The sequence below is a fragment of the Procambarus clarkii genome, chromosome 55, assembly GCF_040958095.1.
Source record: "Procambarus clarkii isolate CNS0578487 chromosome 55, FALCON_Pclarkii_2.0, whole genome shotgun sequence".
Classification (NCBI taxonomy): Eukaryota; Metazoa; Arthropoda; class Malacostraca; order Decapoda; family Cambaridae; genus Procambarus; species Procambarus clarkii.
The window spans coordinates 10,969,476-10,984,800 of NC_091204.1; the positions used below are offsets into that span (position 1 = coordinate 10,969,476).

General features: G+C 44.4%; 1 protein-coding gene across 1 annotated transcript in view; it reads left to right on the top strand.

Moving 5' to 3' along the window:
- The window catches only part of Ino80 (chromatin-remodeling ATPase INO80), a gene marked incomplete at its 3' end in the record, with an annotated part of 167,440 nt that overhangs the window by 6,882 nt on the left and 145,233 nt on the right, over positions 1 to 15,325 (top strand). The window contains 2 exon segments of the mRNA XM_069305469.1: positions 3,246 to 3,322; positions 7,490 to 7,704. Of these exon segments, the coding sequence (XP_069161570.1) occupies positions 3,246 to 3,322; positions 7,490 to 7,704 (292 nt within the window).

Genomic DNA, 15,325 nt, shown 5'->3' on the forward strand with positions numbered 1-15,325 from the left:
CTCTCGCAATTTCTGTTGAACCAATCCTGTTTCCTAGTTCTGCATCTCTGTTTTGGTATAAATTTTTTTGTGCCTTTATCATATATTTCACAAAACTTGACATACATCTCATTCACTTCCTTGCCTAGCAACAAGTCTGTCCAATTATACTCACTAACAAATTTTCTAAGGTTGCCATAATGTCCTCTCCAAAAGTCAGGCTTTTCAATTGCATCAACCTTCTTATTTTCTTCCAGATTATAACGCATTGCATACTTTATTCCCAAAAAGACATGGTCACTTTTACCCAAGGGAGGAAGGTACTAAATGTCAAATATTTCTTCCTCCTTTCTGGTAAATATCAAATCTAGCATGGAGGGAATGTCCCCTTCCCTCATCCTCGTAGCTTGTTTAACATGTTGATACAAGAATGTTTCCAGGATGAGGACTCCAAATTTACAGGTCCAAAAATCTTCTCTTTTAGCTTCATATGCTTCCCAGTCTATGGATTTCAAGTTGAAGTCGTAGACTACCAACAGTCGTGATCTATCGTTATCCGCTCTCGCTATGATCTCTCTCATTGTTATAAGACCTTCTCGTTTACTATCTAGCTCCTCCTTTGACCATGTGCTGCTTGGCGGTGGACTATATGCATTTATGATCATTAGGTTATCATCCTCATGGCAGATCTCTAGTGCTATTATGTCAACTTCTTGTGGATTGGCAGTCATTATTTCGTTCACCTTTAGGTGTTCTTTCACCAGCACAGCAACGTCACCGCCTTTCCTAATTTTTCTGTCCCGTCTCCAAATTGAGTAGCCCCTTGGGAATATGACCTCGTTTAAAATAACATATTCAAGTTTTGTCTCCGTGAGTGCAACAATGTCTGGTGTCTGCAGCTGTATTACATCACTTAACTCCAGTATCTTCGATCTTACTCCATCTATGTTGGTGTATGCAATCTTCAGGAACTTGTTCCCCCTCTTCTTATTTTTCACTCCCCCTCTCTAATGATTTTGTTGGTTTGCCTTTATTTACCACTTTACTGGTCTGTCTACACTTATCACTTTGTAGAAAAAAAGAATTGATTTCTTCTTCATTCCTGCTCTCATTCAAACATTTTGCCTCGGCGAGGTTCAGTTTCAGTTTCTCCCTATCTTCTTTTGAAAGATGTTGAACCCTTGCGACGTGTGCAATCACGGGGACCTAGCGGAGGGCCACCAAAATCATACAAGAGGTCCTACAGACACACCAGGCTGACCCCCACCAGGCAAAACAAAACAAAAGAAAATAAACACCATGCAAAAGCCGGCCGCTATGTGTATTATAAGACAGCTCCACAGTACCTTGCGCCCCTGCCAGCAATGATGCTACTTCCTACTAAAGGCCAAACATGGGTAGGAAAAAAACCCAGCTGACCCCATGGGCAGGCAATCACCAAGCAGCAAAAGAACCTTGCGGAGGTAGCCCCCGAACAGTTTTTGGAAGGTAACCCCAAACTGCAAGGGCAGTACTTGCAGGGCACCTAGGGAAGGGAACCCTAGGTGCATGCAGCCCCAGTACTAGCACTTCTGGAATAACATCTGGCTTGTACACTACCATGCCACAGCACAACACAATAAGTCATAGAACTGCTCAAGGATTGGAGCCAGAGTCGATCGACTGCCACTTAACACAACAGCCTCGTAGCCTGGTGGACAGCGCGCAGGACTCGTAATTCTGTGGCGCGGGTTCGATTCCCGCACGAGGCAGAAACAAATGGGCAAAGTTTCTTTCACCCTGAATGCCCCTCTTACCTAGCAGTAAATAGGTACCTGGGAGTTAGTCAGCTGTCACGGGCTGCTTCCTGGGGGTGGAGGCCTGGTCGAGGACCGGGCCGCGGGGACACTAAAAAGCCCCGAAATCATCTCAAGATAACCTCAAGATAGCCTCAGAACTGGAGTTGGGTAGCCGGCGTGGGAGGTCTGGGCCCCTTTCCCTTCCCCCTCCCAGGGAGGCGGGGAAGCTGCACAGACAGTAGCGCGGCGGCTGTGGTGACGTCATGCTTGTTTGTTTTCTGATTGGAGAGTTCGGCTTTCAGTTTGCAATTTTTAACCATCTGTAGTTTGTTTTGGGATTACTACCTTTCTGGGTGCCTGACCTGGTAGATGGCAGATATAGACTGCTTCCAACTACATGGGGGTGTCTATAGGCCATTGCTCCTCGTGCCTCTCTGAGGGGGGCCAGGTTCTGGTGCGTGGTTCCTGATAGGCTTAGAACTCTATCGATTGACTGTTGCCACGATCTAATATATACACATCAGCCCGGTATAGCTCCGGGAAGCTGAAGGGGCTCTCCACAGAAAGAAGGTTAAAATTAAAATGAAAGTAAATTAAAGCAAGGAAGTCCAAAAGCAGCTCTGTGATGTTTCTTTACCTTTTCAGTATTTATAAATGCTAAATAAGAAAGAGTATAGTGATCACATGCAGGTGAGAGTACGTGAAAGAAAAGTGCTATACAGTATGTTGACCAGACCACACACTAGAAGTTGAAGGGACGACGACGTTTCAGTCCGTCCTGGACCATTCTCAAGTCGATTGTGAACGATTGTGAATGGACCATTCTCAGTCGACTTGAGAATGGTCCAGGACGGACCGAAACGTCGTCGTCCCTTCAACTTCTAGTGTGTGGTCTGGTCAACATACTTCAGCCACGTTATTGTGACTCATCGCCTGCTATACAGTATTGTATAAACAATGTAAGCTATTTGGACTTCTAGTTTATTGTTGAAGTTCATTAAAATTTGTTGTGGAGAATGTAACTGCTTAGGTTGCTACAATTTGCTGTGTGTGTACTTGACATGAATTTGTGGTACCTGCATGTTATTAATTTGGTAGTTGTAGGGTAGGGTTGCTATACCCCCACATGCAAGGTCTTGTATTAGTCATGTTAAATTAATCGTTATGCAACAAGTCGTTTGATATCTTATACAGTATTTAAATACTACTTCTGGGTATGAATAATTAAGTGCTGTTGACCAGACCACACACTAGAAGGTGAAGGGACGACGACGTTTCGGTCCGTCCGGGACCATTCTCAAGTCGATTCGACTTGAGAATGGTCCAGGACGGACCGAAACGTCGTCGTCCCTTCACCTTCTAGTGTGTGGTCTGGTCAACATACTTTAGCCACGTTATTGTGACTCATCGCCTGCAATTAAGTGCTGTAGCACAATGGGAATTAAATTTAAAACATTGTGCATTTCATTTATTATCATCTCTCTTCAGTGATTACGATACAGCATCAGAGTCAGAAGCTGAGGGAGGAATATCATTCAAAAATGGAATTCCCAAAACAAAGGAAGGTAAGTTTGCCTTGACAAATATTGTACCTTCTTCTTTTGGAATGCTAAAACTTTGATGACATGATCTTATATTCTAGATAAAAATTTAAAACCCCCAAAAATCTAAGCAGATTTGTTAAAAAGTTGCAAAAGCTGAAAATATGAAATAGATTTAGTTCTGCAATGTAATATTGCTTTGTCATCACCGCCATTATCATTACCCCTGAACACTAAACCACGCACCAGAAGATGAGGAAACGACGACGTTTCGGTTTCATCCTTGGACCATAAGCAAGTCGATTGTCAAGACAATCGACTTGATCCAGGATCCAGGACGGACCGAATGACCGACCGATCCTGGACGGATCTAGGACGGACTTGATAATGGTCCAGGATGGACCGAAACGTCCTCGTCTTCTCATCCTCTGGTGGGTAGTTTAGTCGTCATATCTTCAGCCACGTTACTGTGACTCATCATCTGCATCATTACCCCTCTTTCCTAGTTCAATTGGGTGGCTATCTTGAGGTTATCTTAAGATGATTTCGGGGCTTTAGTGTCCCCGCGGCCCGGTCCTCGACCAGGCCTCCACCCCCAGGAAGCAGCCCGTGACAGCTGACTAACACCCAGGTACCTAATTTACTGCTAGGTAACAGGGGCATAGGGTGAAAGAAACTCTGCCCATTGTTTCTCGCCGGCGCCTGGAATCGAACCCAGGACCACAGAATCACAAGTCCCGCGTGCTGTCCGCTCGGCCGACCGACTCTCCTGGGGAGACATCTAGTGAATAATACAGTGAAAGCAGGTTAAAATATCAAAAAATAAACTTTTAAGTAAAGATGGAAAGCTACATGTCTGAGAAAGTCAGTCCCTTAGGTAATATTCAGCTCTCCCATGGACATAAAACAGTACCAGCCTGGGTAGTGGGACCTTGTTACCAGCCTGGGGTAGTGGGACCTTGTTACCAGCCTGGGGTAGTGGGACTTTGTTACCAGCCTGGGTAGTGGGACCTTGTTACCAGCCTGGGGTAGTGGGACCTTGTTACCAGCCTGGGTAGTGGGACCATGTTACCAGCCTGGGTAGTGGGACCTTGTTACCAGCCTGGGTAGTGGGACCTTGTTACCAGCCTGGGGTAGTGGGACCTTGTTACCAGCCTGGGGTAGTGGGACCTTGTTACCAGCCTGGGTAGTGGGACCTTGTTACCAGCCTGGGGTAGTGGGACCTTGTTACCAGCCTGGGTAGTGGGACCTTGTTACCAGCCTGGGGTAGTGGGACCTTGTTACCAGCCTGGGGTAGTGGGACTTTGTTACCAGCCTGGGTAGTGGGACCTTGTTACCAGCCTGGGGTAGTGGGACCTTGTTACCAGCCTGGGTAGTGGGACCATGTTACCAGCCTGGGTAGTGGGACCTTGTTACCAGCCTGGGTAGTGGGACCTTGTTACCAGCCTGGGGTAGTGGGACCTTGTTACCAGCCTGGGTAGTGGGACCTTGTTACCAGCCTGGGTAGTGGGACCTTGTTACCAGCCTGGGGTAGTGGGACCTTGTTACCAGCCTGGGGTAGTGGGACCTTGTTACCAGCCTGGGGTAGTGGGACCTTGTTACCAGCCTGGGTAGTGGGACCATGTTACCAGCCTGGGATAGTGGGACCTTGTTACCAGCCTGGGGTAGTGGGACCTTGTTACCAGCCTGGGGTAGTGGGACCTTGTTACCAGCCTGGGGTAGTGGGACCTTGTTACCAGCCTGGGGTAGTGGGACCTTGTTACCAGCCTGGGTAGTGGGACCTTGTTACCAGCCTGGGGTAGTGGGACCTTGTTACCAACCTGGGGTAGTGGGACCTTGTTACCAGCCTGGGTAGTGGGACCATGTTACCAGCCTGGGTAGTGGGACCTTGTTACCAGCCTGGGTAGTGGGACCTTGTTACCAGCCTGGGGTAGTGGGACCTTGTTACCAGCCTGGGTAGTGGGACCTTGTTACCAGCCTGGGTAGTGGGACCTTGTTACCAGCCTGGGGTAGTGGGACCTTGTTACCAGCCTGGGGTAGTGGGACCTTGTTACCAGCCTGGGGTAGTGGGACCTTGTTACCAGCCTGGGTAGTGGGACCATGTTACCAGCCTGGGATAGTGGGACCTTGTTACCAGCCTGGGGTAGTGGGACCTTGTTACCAGCCTGGGGTAGTGGGACCTTGTTACCAGCCTGGGGTAGTGGGACCTTGTTACCAGCCTGGGGTAGTGGGACCTTGTTACCAGCCTGGGTAGTGGGACCTTGTTACCAGCCTGGGGTAGTGGGACCTTGTTACCAACCTGGGGTAGTGGGACCTTGTTACCAGCCTGGGTAGTGGGACCTTGTTACCAGCCTGGGTAGTGGGACCTTGTTACCAGCCTGGGGTAGTGGGACCTTGTTACCAGCCTGGGGTAGTGGGACCTTGTTACCAGCCTGGGGTAGTGGGACCTTGTTACCAGCCTGGGGTAGTGGGACCTTGTTACCAACCTGGGGTAGTGGGACCTTGTTACCAACCTGGGGTAGTGGGACCTTGTTACCAACCTGGGGTAGTGGGACCTTGGCCCTGACATAGTATGAATATTCCCAAGCAGTTTCCCGCTACATGTGACCTTTAGCAGTTGCAAATGTGATTCAATTTTCCATCTGATCTAGAATACACAACATTGTGTACATAAAGTTAGGTGGTGGTTCAAAGATAACACTGCTAGAGAGCAAGGAACGTATTTTGGAATGAATGATTCGCTAAAGGATCTCTGACCTGGACCTAAACGCTAAAGGACCTCCAAAGGATATCTGATCAACCAGGCTGTGACTCATACGTCAAGCTGCGAGCAGCCGCGTCCAACAGCTTGGTTGACCAGTCCAGCAACAAGGAGGCCTGGTTGACGACTGGGCCGCGGGGTCGCTGAGCCCCGAAATCACCTCAAAGTAACCTCAGGGTAAGGTAAAGCAAGCACACAGAACAGAACAGAATGGAACTGAAGCCAGTGCACACTAAGTTCCTACCCTGGAACCACACTGTAACAGAGCTCAATCCCGGAGTGCCTCACAAAACTAACTCCCGAGGATAGCATGGTACAATTGTGAAACATAAGGACAGCTGACCAATCCACACACTAGAAAATGAAGGGACGACAAGACAATCGACTTGAGAAGGGTCCAGGAAGGATCGAAACGTCGTCGTCCCTTCATTTTCTAGTGTGTGGATTGGTCAACATACTTCAGCCACGTTATTATGACTCATCGCCTGCATAAGGACAACGGAAGTCAGAATGCCCATTAGTGTATATGTAGCAAAATAATGCAGGTGGTTATCTTGAGATGATTTCGGGGCTTTAGTGTCCCCGCGGCCCGGTCCTCGACCAGGCCTCCACCCCCAGGAAGCAGCCCGTGACAGCTGACTAACACCCAAGTACCTATTTTACTGCTAGGTAACAGGGGCATAGGGTGAAAGAAACTCTGCCCATTGTTTCTCGCCGGCGCCTGGGATCGAACCCAGGCCCACAGGATCACAAGTCCAGCGTGCTGTCCGCTCGGCCGACCGGCTCCCCCGGTGGTATGTCAATCCCTGCGGAGAGTCAATGACTCTTGCCTCTCATTCACATACGCACAACTTCCATGACAATATATATATTTTCTTTGTGTGTTTAGGTTGTTATTAATTGCGTTGGTTATGTAATCAAGTTATCAGTACAAATAAGGAGTATATATATCTCAAGTAAAGTGCAGTTCTGTGGTTAAGATTTGGGAACATTAGCACAAAGAGATGTTAAATGCTGATAACCACATTCGTAAGATTTTTCAAGTTACTTTATCTCAAATGTAGAAAATTATATATATATATAATACCTGTACCAGGGAGCCGGTCGGCCGAGCGGACAGCACGCTGGACTTGTGATCCTGTGGTCCTGGGTTCGATCCCAGGCGCCGGCGAGAAACAATGGGCAGAATTTCTTTCACCCTATCCCCTGTTACCTAGCAGTAAAATAGGTACCTGGGTGTTAGTCAGCTGTCACGGGCTGCTTCCTGGGGGTGGAGGCCTGGTCGAGGACCGAGCCGCGGGGACACTAAAAAGCCCCAAATCATCTCAAGATAACCTCAAGATAACACTTTTGAATTTTTTCCAGAAATGAAGTAAGCTGACTTTTAAATCCGAAAATTAATGTTCTTATGTCTTCTTCTACACTTCTAGAACGTGAGAATGATAAGTCACACCTATACAACTTTAGTTTTATACGTCGTAAGCGTCAGTGGCTAAAGGACACACTCGTTACATCATCCTCGTCGTCTGAATCCGAAGATACAGATGGTGTGGGTTCAGGTTTTTCCGCAGCTTACGTGGAGAAGATGCTGTGGGAACATCGTCTTCGCAAACACCACCAGTCGCACTTCTACCAAAATGAGGAGGTGAGGCAATTTTACGCACAGAAATCACAATAGCGTGATGCGTCAAATGAACAAATCCACGAGGGCCGCGACGAGGCTTCGATTCGTTTGCCGTGATGTAGCTCAGTCGATTAAGGCGCGTGTGGGATCCTCTCGAACTTAGGTTCGAACCCTCATTACGGCCCCTGTGGATTTGTTCATGAGGCAATTTTGTTGAACTTCTGGGCACCATTCATAAATAGTACACGTACGTATAAATTGTCATCCACACTTGCATCTAGGATGCAAGTGTGGATGACAAATGACAATCCCGAATATTGCGTGGAAATAAAATTAATGCTTCGGCCTCACACTCGTGGGGTTCGCAGTTCGAGTTTCCTAGAGTCCAGGTAAATGGATAGTATACATATGTTTAGTGAGCATTACGGGTGACAAGGTGTGTGGTATAGGAACAGAGTAAGACGGAAGCTAATAGGCAAGAATAAGAGATACTGTATGTCATAAATAGAGTTTTAGCCATCAATTTAGTAGTCACTGCCTTCTGATGTTTAGAAGTAAATGACCAGTATTGATAGATAATTACTCATCTTTGGGTATCTTTGACAAGCTGCCAGCTAACCAATCCCCGTTGAGGCCACTAAAGATGGCGGCCCTTAGATAAATTCAGGTAAATTCAAGTACACTACAGTAACACCTCTTTTGTAAAGCAGGGGTATTCCTGAACTGGGAATGAATTTGCATAACTTGAATAAAACCTATGTTGAATGTAATGAAATACCAATTTCTCAGTGGCTTCATGAAACTACAGTACTATGCTGATATAATGCCAAACTACCAGGTGCCATCAGTCGTGAAGTTCTTTTAGGCTTACCATGGACCACGAGCCAGAACCTGGCCTTCTTTAGAGAGGTGCAGAGAGCAGTGGCACTCGTGATAAAATTTCTATGAATATATTCATGTCTGTCACCCCATCGGTGAGGACACCCAAAAAAAAATATAAGATGAAAGAGACCACTGCTAGTTAAAAATGAGACTCCAGCCTCACAACCTCCAAAAGAACTACCTCAACATTTTAAACTAATGATCGAAAATTCACGAAACTAGAGCAAGCACGTTCTTCCCACTTCTTTCCCTCATATTGGGGTAGGAGGGAGGCAGCCCAGGTCAACTGACTGCTCCACTCTCGGTTCTCTGATGATGGAAACACTCCCGACTTCCTGGGAAGGGAAGGTGTCAGGGAGCCACCAGGGCTCACTCAGAAATTGGCATTTCATTACATCAACGCTGTGTTTTCTCAGAGAAGCCCCTTGTTGTTCAGGGCTTCCCTGAACAACAAAGGGGTACATACCTACAGAGACGGAATGAAAGGGCACTTATCATGGAGAAGGGACCACCACAGGTATCACAATGAAGATAAGGCCATCGGCCACCATACACGACCCATGGCCACACAAGGTCGGCAAGGACCTGAAATATTAACAATATACCTGGGTGCCAGGACCCTGTTTGACTGCCAAAATCCTCACGCCCAAATATTGACCCACAAATATATTAGCGAAAACAACCGAGAGAGTGGTATACTTATAAACATCACTGGCACGAAGGTAGACCACAGGCTGGCTAGGCTTGATAACAGTGAGGACGACCTAATACTAACGAGCGCTGGAACAGGGAACTAGGGAATCCAAATCAAGCTATAATGAACCCACTGAAGCAGAAGCAGTGACATGAAGGAAGCGGTCAAGGCCACCACTAGATCCAGCTCACATGGTTATATCTTCAGGTTATCTTGAGATGATTTCGGGGCTTTTTAGTGTTCCCGCGGCCCAGTCCTTGACCAGGCCTCCACCCCTAGGAAGTGTTACCTATCGTACGTTACGGCTCGTGATCCTACAGCAGCCAAACTTTAATAAGTCTAGGGATACGACACAACTGCTGTTCTCAATAACGAATCACCAGTATAACCCCTTACTAGGTAATGAGCACAACAATAGAATCTTCATAGGACTGAAGAATAAAGACTAAGCATATGTATATAATTTATATTAAATAAATCTCAAAGGCAAACAGATGATTATATGGTCACAATATATCACATTAAAAATATCACTGTAACTTCCAGACATTAAATCAATACTAAGAATAATTATATGGCTAGAATAAAAGAATGACTTAACTCCAACAAGTGTTATCTCCCCGGTTTCTGCTCAGCTACTGAACTCTCGCTCTGTCGCCACCCACATTCTCACCTCCCGTCTGCCTCATCCCAGGATGAGGGATGGAAACTAAGGACTTTTTAATATTATAAACTAATTGAACAACCACTTGTTCTCAAAACACATAAGACTGCAAGTTACATATAATAGTTACTTACAAAATATATAAGTACAATGACACCTGTTTAATTACAGTATATAAAACATTTTCTAACTAAAATAAAGTGACATCTGGAACTCTCAAACTGAACAGGTCCAGCTTTCCCGTATCAATCAAGTAATAGACGTGTGCAGAGACAACCGCTCTCCTGTCCACTGACGCTGCCAAACCACACGACAATTTACCCAAAACACAATGTGTGTACATATACATGCAATGATAAAATAAAATAATATTTATTTTAAATTTATATACGTATTCTGCTAGGAGTACGTAACACTTCCACCTCCAAGAAAAAAATGCAATAGATTGAAGATCAATGGCATTTTTTCAAAGTAAAATGTATGACACTTGAGATTTATGGTATTAATTACACCAAACATGTATAAGTAATTAGAACACATCTCTGGACAAAAATGAAAACACTCCAAATATAGTCTTACAGGAAACTCAGGAATTTCAGTCTTATGACTATGTTCTACATATGTGTCACTGGAGTATGCAAATTTATCTCTCCAAGGTACTATCTCATTTATTTCACTTTGTTTTAGATCATATTTCACACTCCTATCTACATTATCATTAGTAGCATGAATAGAATTGTCAATAAAGGTAGCTGCTTTCACACAGTTATCATGGCAATTTTGCTTTTCATATGTTTCTACTATTTCTTCAAGATCAGTTTCATTTTTCCATGTGATTCCTTTTCCACATGGTGAATTTTCCCAAGACAGCCTCGATTTTCCATTACTCCCTTTTTCTGGAGCTGAACTGCTTAATTGAAGCAGGCTGTATGTTGAGTTGAGTTGGGACTTCTCCTGGGTATGCTCTGACACAGACATCTGCTCATCACTCTTGATCCTCTGTGGAACACATACTCTCGCCCAATGGATACTAAAATTAGAGAAAGTAGCATTAAACCTCACAATTATGCATAAAACTTTCCCATTCATAGAACCTTCCGAAACACAAGACACCGACTTATCAAACCTTTGACCTTCCAACCAAGAAATACAACCCAAGATAAGTGCAAAGACAACCTGATCGAACTGACTCAGATGATCCATAAGGAACACAGAAATCAATTGCCTCATAACTCTGTCATAACGATCAGTGAAAGAAAACAGGCATATGCCTAGGCACCATATCTCAATCATAACTCTCAAGACAAGTTCACACCCTCTGATGGTGAACTTGAACACAACACCCACATTCATCAACCGTCTAGTCTTCCAAGAGACTAAATAAAACATGCCGAAAACTTTACAACCTTCACCATCACTTCCCAAGTGATTTACATCTGATGACAACCAATCAACCAAGAGGTTTAAGGGTCTTAACATCTTGAAGATGAACAGCAGATTACCTGGAACACGCCCTAGGACAATCTGAAACCCTTCACAATGATTAACTCTAGGTAGGATAACCTTATCCTCCAACTTGAATTGCACACCTGGAGCTTCAAACATCTGCTCCCCAGTATGATTTAATCTTTCACCCACAATATGATTCTGAAAATCAACTCCAATATGACTCTGAAAGTCAACACCACACTTAAGTGGAACATACACTTTTATCACTCGTGCATCAAAATTAACTGGATCAGAATATAGAGACACTGCTCTAGCATAACTCACCACTTCCTCAGAACTGGATGCACAACCTACTTGAGTAAACTCTCTCTGCTCAACCACAAGGCTTAACAAAGATGTCCCACAGTCCATTACTTCACAAGAAAATGGCTCCTGCAGAATAAAAGTAGATTTCAACATCCTACACACACTCTGACTCAATGTACCCAATGAGAAATACTTACTCCACATAGAATAAGAATCACAACTCCTCAACTTAGATCCAAATGCTACTTTACCACTCTTAATGATTTTACCAAAATTTCCTCCCATGACTTCTGGAGCTGCTTGGAGTACTGTCTGCTCACAATCAACAATATCACTACCAAGCTGGGTCACATCCTCACAGACAACTGAAGAGGGAGGCTCAATGGGTCTCCATCTACTCAACAGAAGCTGATCCTCTGGCTGCTTTCCCACACTCTCCAAAACTGGATCTACAGTACAGACTGTCTCCTTGCTTCTCTCTGAAATCTTAGGGTCAGTTCTACTCAAAGCACATAAATGAAGGGAATCTGAAGCGAGCGGGCAAGTAACAGGTAGTTTGACCTCCTCCCCTATTATATCACCTTGACTAGGGTGAGGCGGGGCCTCTACAACGGACTTACTCTCGACAACTGATTCTAAACTTGGAGTGAGCGGGAATACTTCTGCCAACCCGACATCTTGTCCTAAACCATTCACTTGGCTGGAATACAGAGTCGTGGCTTTTAAGTTTCTCTCAACTCCGGGCACAACGTTCGTAGTGAGCGGGCAAGACAATGGTACATGGACATCCTTTCCCAATTTATTGGAATAAAGCAGAGTCATAGTATCAGGCTTACTCTCAACAACTAAATCGGCCACACAGGAATCTGGAACAACCACATCCCACTTCTCCACTGAAGGGGTACTGGTTACTGGAACAAATGCTTGAGTAACAACATCAGAACTGACAACTGGATTTATATTAGTACTGACATCAGCACAGGTAGAATGGACAAAACCATCTTCTACAACAGGTTCCTTCATAGAACTAACTTCAGCACAGGCAGAATAAACATGGTCTGCAACTGGCTGTTTACACAACCGGGGATCATTCTCACCCACAACATGGTTTATGGCCACATCATTACCCAATATAACATCCACACCTGGGATGGGCAACTGTGTACTAACACCCACAGTGCATAAACGTGGTGTAATGGTGGATCTGAAATTAATGTCTATTAGAGGTACAGTTTTACATCCTGCAACACTCTGAAGAACAACAAACTTTCCTGTCTCTCTCTTTTCAACAACAGAAAGAATACTGGATGAAATTATGGTTTGGGAAGCACCTGTATCACGAAGAATAACCACTGGCTTCCACTTTCCATTAATACACAAGACTTCACCTGAAGACATATATGGTGAATACTGTTTCACCCAATTGGGGTTTACAGTTACATGTTTATTAGTAAGTTTATTTTGCACACCTCTGCAATAAATGAGACCAGTTGGTCGTAACTCAGGGTGCAATATAAAACATGAATGAATTCCATGGCCTTTTCTCTTACAATGGGAACAGGACCTTACAGTGGACACACTGGTAGAACCAACTGTAGGTTTAGAAATAACCTTATTATTATTTGACATTCCTGACAAGGAAGTAGCAGGATTAGGTTTTGTAAGAGAAGAGCTCATGGGAGTAACTGGAGTACCAGGAGGAGACTTATACTGATAAGGAGTACGGTGAGCATTGAAATTTACTCTACGACTAGACTTAGGTGAAGTGGCCGTAAACGGGGCCTTAGTCAACAACTCATGCTCATCCGCGAGCTTTGACAGCTCATCAATATCTGTTACATTCTTTTGTTCTGCCATAAAAGTAGACAACTGGTCTGGAAGACAGGACAATACTTCTTCCATTATGAGAAGATTCTTTAGAGCATCAAAATCAGTGACTGCAAGTGACTTTAACCATCTGTTACAAAATTTCGTCTTCTGACGAGTAAAATCTGCTATTGTCTGATCACTTGTCCTCCTTAGGTTCCTGAACTTTTGCCTGTGTGCCTCTGGATTTAGTTGATAAGCATTTAAGATGCTTTTCTTTACAAAGTCATAATCAAAACTATGAGCGTCAGGTAAGGATGTGAAAACCTCCTGACTACGCCCCTTGAATTGAGACTGCATAATGGCTACCCACTGATCCCTTGGCCAGTTCATACTGATGGCAATTTTATTAAAATGTGCAAAGAAAACCTCAGGATCTTCCTCATTGAACTTGGGCAACTCTATATACTTATTCATCCTGATGGGATTATTATCACTATTTGTTGAAACATTACTAGTATTTCCATGCCCAGCTGCCATACGCTGTGTTTCAAGCCTTAAGTTAGTGTCAGCCATTTGTTGTTGAATCTCTAATTGCCTAGTTTGTTCCTCGGCTTGTTGCTTCTTTGTGGCTTCAAGTTGCAACTCAATTAAACCTCTCTGGTTTTGTGCCGCAATTTCTAAACGCCTAGTCTCTAGCTCCCTTTGCTGAGCTTCAGCCTCTAATATTTGCTGTTGCTGTTGAGCTTCAATCTCTCTTTGACGAGCTTCAGCCTCTAATATTTTCTGTTCTTTTTGAGCTTCAAGCTCTAATTGGCGAGCTTCTAACTCAAGACGCTTTAACGTCATCTGATCACTCGACTCCTCTCTTAACTCCTCTAGAATTTCTTCACCTAAATCCCCATTCTCAACAAAATGCGTCACAATGACTTTCAATATTTGGGCTTTAACCATTCTATTGCTGGCGGTCAAATCCAACTGATTTGCCATTTGTATTAACTCAGTCTTTTTAAGGTTCTGAATCCCTTCAAAGTCTGGGTGAGCCACCAACGCTGCAACTTTCTCCTCCATCGTTACTAACACTTGGCACTTAATTCACAAAATTAATTAACACAATGGCACTGCACTACACTTCACTGTAAAATTGTCACCACACTGAAAATTCGCTTGGCCTCACTGCACAAACAAAATATATAGGATGACTTACCTCAAAATCGTGAAACGTTGTTACTTGACACACAGGAAGGCTTGCTTGGCACATGGAATAGTTCTTAAGAAACACACAGAGACACTTGACACACTGGTACCTAGGAAGGCAAGGTTAGATTAGCATAGTTAAGTTAAAATGGGACAATATTTCCCGGCACAGGCCCCCATAACTCTTTGTTACCTATCGTACGTTACGGCTCGTGATCCTACAGCAGCCAAACTTTAATAAGTCTAGGGATACGACACAACTGCTGTTCTCAATAACGAATCACCAGTATAACCCCTTACTAGGTAATGAGCACAACAATAGAATCTTCATAGGACTGAAGAATAAAGACTAAGCATATGTATATAATTTATATTAAATAAATCTCAAAGGCAAACAGATGATTATATGGTCACAATATATCACATTAAAAAATATCACTGTAACTTCCAGACATTAAATCAATACTAAGAATAATTATATGGCTAGAATAAAAGAATGACTTAACTCCAACAAGTGTTATCTCCCCGGTTTCTGCTCAGCTACTGAACTCTCGCTCTGTCGCCACCCACATTCTCACCTCCCGTCTGCCTCATCCCAGGATGAGGGATGGAAACTAAGGACTTTTTAATATTATAAACTAATT